The 6,000-nt window shown below is 39.6% G+C and overlaps 1 protein-coding gene across 1 annotated transcript in view; it reads right to left on the reverse strand.

The window, feature by feature from the left end:
* LRRC69 (leucine rich repeat containing 69) overlaps window positions 1-6,000 on the reverse strand; it is a 155,092-nt gene that overhangs the window by 122,089 nt on the left and 27,003 nt on the right. Inside the window, exons 2-3 of the mRNA XM_004697719.2 lie at window positions 4,888-5,014; window positions 1,155-1,227 (exon numbers count right to left, since the gene is read on the reverse strand). Of these exons, the coding sequence (XP_004697776.1) occupies window positions 1,155-1,227; window positions 4,888-5,014 (200 nt within the window). The remainder of the gene's footprint in view (window positions 1-1,154; window positions 1,228-4,887; window positions 5,015-6,000) is intronic.

Below are 6,000 nucleotides of genomic sequence, written 5' to 3' on the forward strand. Positions count from 1 at the left end.
AGGACTTTGAACTTCATCTACTCAAGAGTATTCCTTTAGAGATGAGAAAACTTAAGTCCAGAGCCACTACGTTACTTGCCAAGACTCGTAAAATCAGCTGCTGAAATGTATGACCTCAACCTAATGCTTTAGATCTTCCCAAGTGTGTTTTTCTCATTATAGCAACATTTATATGCAAAACTCAATTGATAAGCAAGTCAAATAAGAGAAAAGGCAAGCCGACAACTAGTGACATTTTTATTGCTATTAATATTCCTCTTATGTAGAAATTAGATTGCGTCATGGTTGGTTTTTTGTTTTTTTCCTAGTTGATTGGACTGAAAGCATTACTGTCCCTGTGAAAAGCTATTGGAGTAACATAATACATTGGCTTAGGGTATAGACAAGCACATTGGAATTGATTTTAGGTGCTTCAGAAAGCCTTGTTCAGCGTTCTGAGCTGTCCTTTCAAAATCTGGATACTCTTACCTTATAATACATCTGTTTCTGTTCAACAGGCAATAAAGAGTGTCTCCAAAGTAAACCTGAGCAAGGCTCTCTTTCCATCTGTCCGAGGAAAAGCCCAAGAGGGCCTTCAGCCTGCAAGACAGGGCCCTCAGCGGGCTCCAGAAAGACACTGTCATGGCAGCGTGTCTGGCAGCTGGGCAGGATAAAGGGAAACAGCATGCTTTGCTGTTGTTAGTGAGACTGAAATGTGGGTTTTGTTGTGTGTGTTGTTTTTTAAATTGAAGGTGACAAGTTGGTTTTAATCCTGGGCTTTTATGTTACCCTTTTTATCACGTTCAAAATGGTTTGCAACACTCATGAGAAATAAAATTTAATGTCCCCAAATCTGGGGCTGAGCAAACTCCAAGAACCCCAGAGCTGGGAAGGCAGTAACAGAGTCAGCTTTAGGACTTTGTGTCAAAGCCCTGACTTTTACACTTAAGACTAGCAAATCATGCTGTTCCTCATTTCTCTGAAGTGTTTAAGACATCATCTGCTTAAAATTAGTGACTTGCCTCCCGCTTTTCAGAATCCTCTTTGCTGTGCATAAACCCTGCTCATACCAGAGTCTAGGCAGAATGCTTCAGATGCCCTGGATGGGGGCAGGGTCCTAGAGGAGATAGGAACTCTTATAGTGAGTCCTCTTGCCTTATAAAAAGCACAATTACCTGCGGATTTCTTGAGGGAGGCACGTGAGCAGGTTGTTGTTCAGATTAAGCAGGACCAAATTTTGTAAACCATCTGTTAGAAAACAATTTCCGTTGTTTTAGCCATAAATTAAACGATCATTCTTCATCACCTGTCCGTACACTTTTGTCTCCCTTCTAGTTTCCTGCCCTTTGGGTTGCAGATAACCCTCTTAAACCAGCTTAAGTGAAAAGGGGAAGATTGTCCCAAGGACACAAAGCTCTCTCATGAGGGCAGAGGGTACAGCCAGGCTGCCCCAGCTGGGATTAGAAGCTAAACGACACCTGGAACCCACCTGTGTATTTTCTTCATAACTCTGCAAAAGAAGCAGTTTAGTTTCATCTGTTTCTCTCAGCTGTATACCCATGCTCTCTCTCCTCTTGCCTTTCCTCTCTCCCTCCTTGTTTCTCTTTTGAACAGACTTTCTCTATTTCCCCATGCAATCACAACTCTGTGTCTGAATGTTCACAGACATAAATTTAGGGTTCTCAAAGACCTACACGAATCAAGCAAATAACCCAGCTATGCCCAGTGAATCTGCTGAGAGCTATGCTCTACTGAAGAGCTTGTGTCTCGTCTTAACCGGCTCCTATCCATTGTTGTCTAACGGGATATAATTTCTTGTTAACCAATCTTTCATTTTAAAATCAAACAAACAAAAGAATTACAACTCCAGACTTTCGTATGACCTCCTGATTTTCAAGTAAGAAAGCCTGGTGGCACGTCAGGTTATGTGTTGGGCTGCTAAGCAAATGGTCAGAGGTTCAAACCTACCAGACGCCCCATAGGAAAAAGATGTCTGCTCCTGTAAAGATTCACAGTCTCAGAGACCCTGCGGAACAATCATGTTCTAGGTGATAGGCACACTAAGAGTTGGAATTGACTGGATGGCAGTGGGTTAATTCAAATATTTTTAAAACAGATAAAAGTAAAACAACCTACCTGTGAGCTAGATTCAGTCCATGGCCCACCAGTTTGGCAACCTCTGCCTCAGTTCGTGTGATTAGAGTTTAGATCGATGAGTTAGTTAGTTTATTGTGCCAACCTGGCCGATAAACACATGTGGGATTAATTGAAGGGCAGAGGGATAAATGGGTCGATGAGCCTCGCCTTTCTAGTTCTCGGGTCTCTTGCTTTGTGATGGTCGCATCAGGGTGCAGCTGCCTTAGCAGTTCCCTGCTTCAACTTGCAAGGCTGACTTCCTGAAAGATATCCCGAAGGAGAAGCCACATGGACCTATCCCAATGCAGCCCTGGGTGCTGGAGCACCCAGGTGGAGACCCTTGCCAGCGCTCAGATGTTTACACATTTGCTGACTCAACTTTCCTCCTGCAGTTGGCATCATTGCATCTGTTTTGTGAGATGGAGGAGGACTTTGTGGACTGGTATTGGCACATATGGGTTAATGGGTTAATAATGTTGGACTTGTGGTCTGGGGCAGCAGTGGGTTGGGATGTTTTCTTGTTGCACACTTAACCTATATATAAAACTCTCTCTTATACATGAGTTTCTGTGGATTTGTTTCTCTAAAGGACCCAGACTAACACAATTGATGAAACTGTTTTAACTCTACCACAATCCCCTCACAAAGAGAATCTGATAAACCCAGCTTGGGACACCTGGCTAGTCCTAGTCCAAACCTCTCTGTTCAGGGGTTATAAAATGACATAACTATTTAGAGTCATACTCTAAATATACGGTGCTCAATTTACTGTCACTAAACTACTTTCTGTGCCTGGGTAATCAGGATCTGATACAGAACATAACTCATATCAAACATATGAGCTTTACAGAATTCAACACTTCAAACTCAAGACATAAAGAAATTAAAGGCACTAAGGGATACTCTACTGTACACAAATTATACATATATATATTTGCTATGTATTCTAACACACTAATGTATCGATTCCTTTATATTCTATATGCACATATTAAAATGTGATCTATCTCAAATTAACATGAGAAATTCCTTATAGAATCTTAAATAAGCATAATTTAGAATGTTTAGCATTATTTGTATGTATATAGTTGCACTAAGTTTGCCCCCTCAATATAGTTCATAAAATATTATTGTCTATTTGTTCAAAGGCTCTTAATAACTTCCCGTTTGTAAAAAGAAAAACCATTTTCTTCCTAAGCCTGAATAATGTGTAATTGTACCTTGAATCTATGTGAAAGGGCTTCAAAACACATGGGAAAATTCCATTTTTCCATGGAATTTTTGAAGTCTCCTCATATTATGCAGAAGTAACAATAAGTCATTATCACAATTACCATATTTATCCAAGAAGCATGCTCTAAGGTTTAAAGTACCTTTAAAGAGATGATATTAGAATCAATTTGTGCTATTTGCCACACATAATCTCAGGTTTAGACCCAGATGCAATCATGACTTAACAGAGAAAGATTATATTGAAGATGGCAGTGATCTAATTGCACCCACGACCCCAAGCCTCACAGAACAGTATGAATTTTATAGCGTGTCCCAGATAGTCACTGTACGAGTTAATGATGTGACTAAAATCATCTGGATCTCTGTCACACATTCTGGCCCCAAGTGAATCATTTTGATGGAAAAATTATTAGTTTAAAAGAAACACAAAGATAATAATCCCATTTATTTTATCTACAGTATCTTTTCTTTAAAATTCTCCAAAAGTTGATTTAAACTGCGAAGGTAAATTAAGGATTATGACTGAGACAGAGTATAAATAAGAAGGTGGGGAAAAGGTGAGCTTTACTTGATTGGATTTTCAAATGAAGGCTCAGAAATAGAGCCTCTATGGTCAAGTGTCTGTGTGTTGACTCTGAAGAATAAAATCACTACGTGTAATGCTTGCTTGTTTTGGTATGGCAATCTGTAAGGGGATAGATCGTATAGCAGTTGGACCCCTGGTGGCACCGTGAGTACGTGTTGGGCTGCAATTCCTACTCCCGTCTTTCTCCCATTTAGCAGCTAGTAGTTTTCAACTGTGGACCTTCTGAATTGCATTCTTCAGAGTCAACACACAGACACTTGAATCTGGAGGCGGGGAACTGGAAACGCAGGGAATCTAGGACAGATGAGCCCCTCAGGACCAGTGGTGACAGTGGCGATACCAGGAGGGAAGGAGGGGTAGAAAGGGGGAATCAATCACATGGATCTACATATAACCGCCTCTCTGGGGAATGGACAACAGAAGGGTGGGTGAAGGGCGACGCCGGGCAGTGTAAGATAAGATATAATAATAATTTATAAATTATTAAGGGTTCATGAGGGAGGGGGGGAGGGAGGGGAAGGGGGAAAAGCAAAATGAGAAGCTAATTCCAGGAACCCAAGAGGAAAGTGAATTTTGAGAATGATGAGGGCAACAAATGTATAAGTGTGCTTTACACGATTGATGTATGTGTGGATTGTGATGAATTATATGAGCCCCAATAAAATGATTAAAAAAAAAAAGACTTACAGTCTCAGAAACTCACAGGGGCAGTTCTACCCTGCCCGATAGAGTCGCTATGAATTGACATCAAAGGGACAGCAGTGTGTTTGATGTGTTTTGTTTGTTTTGTTTTTTTATGTTTTATGTTTAGTTTGTATGTTTCAAAAATAATGTGTGTGTGTGTGTGTGTATGCAGACAAAAAATAATATAACATGTAAGATTATTTTCTTACTTTAGTCCTGTAAGGAAAATTATATTGGAAACTACTGTTACTCTCTTTTGAGAAACTTACCACATGCTCCAGGTAAAAATCTACGAATCTTATTTCCAAATAAATGGAGTTTCTCCAGGAATGGAAGGTATTTCAATTCCTCTGGAACTTCCTCTAAAAGATTCCTTCCCAGATTTAGAACTCGCAACTGCAAGTATACAAAGGTTTAATGGACTCATAATTATCAACACTCAAATGAGAAAAAGAAAAACAAAGGGCCTTTGCTCAGATCTACATGGTTTAGGAAAATTCTAACATAAACAAGTACTTCATATGCACCAAAAGTAATCTTTAATAAAATTTCACATGCACATGAGCTTCATGCTCAATTACTTTGTTAATTAAGGCACAATTTAATTTTCAATTAAAGCCCTTAATGCCATTAATATTGTAATACAAACCTTTCCAAGGTTATTTAAAAGCACAATTAATGATCCGTTAATAACTCACTTGAGCAACCCAAAAGACTTCCAACATTATGACCTAAAAAATCAAAGCCATCAAAGAGGCTAATGTCTACAAGTGAGAAATGGAGTCAAATATCGAAGGTCCTCATGTCATATTACCTCTAAATGAGCTACCTAATTTAAACCAATAAAAGCCACTGTATAGAACTCTGATATATAACTCTGACGCCACTCTACGCAAGCTGCTGCTCACAAAGATGACTACTGTAATAGTGAATGTAGAGTAAGAAGTATCTGTCCTACTAGGGATTCATCAGATATAAGAACAGCTCATAAGTCACAGTAATTGCCTTCCTTCTTTACCCTCTAATTGCAATCCAAAATATCATGGATGCAGTACTATTCCCTAAACCTTGTGTTTTTCTTTTGAAATTTAATTGTGCCGTCTAAAATTAAAGAGTCCCCCAACACTCATCGCTGTTGAGCTGATTCCAACTCATGGAGACCCTAGAGGACCCAGAAACCCCACAGGGTTTCCAAGGCTATGAATCTGAACGGAAGCGAATGGTCACACGATTCTCTTGTGAAGTGGCTAGTGGTTTCTAACCTTTTGGTTAGCAACTGAGTGCTTTAAGCGTTGTGCCACCAGGAAACTCCACATTAAACAAAAAGAGGATATTTTCTTTTATCCCACAACATAAATTGTGTGTGTGTGTGTGTGTGTGTG

The sequence above is a fragment of the Echinops telfairi genome, unplaced genomic scaffold (assembly GCF_000313985.2).
Source record: "Echinops telfairi isolate 266 unplaced genomic scaffold, ASM31398v2 ScPeMD7_1;HRSCAF=3_0, whole genome shotgun sequence".
NCBI lineage: Eukaryota > Metazoa > Chordata > Mammalia > Afrosoricida > Tenrecidae > Echinops > Echinops telfairi.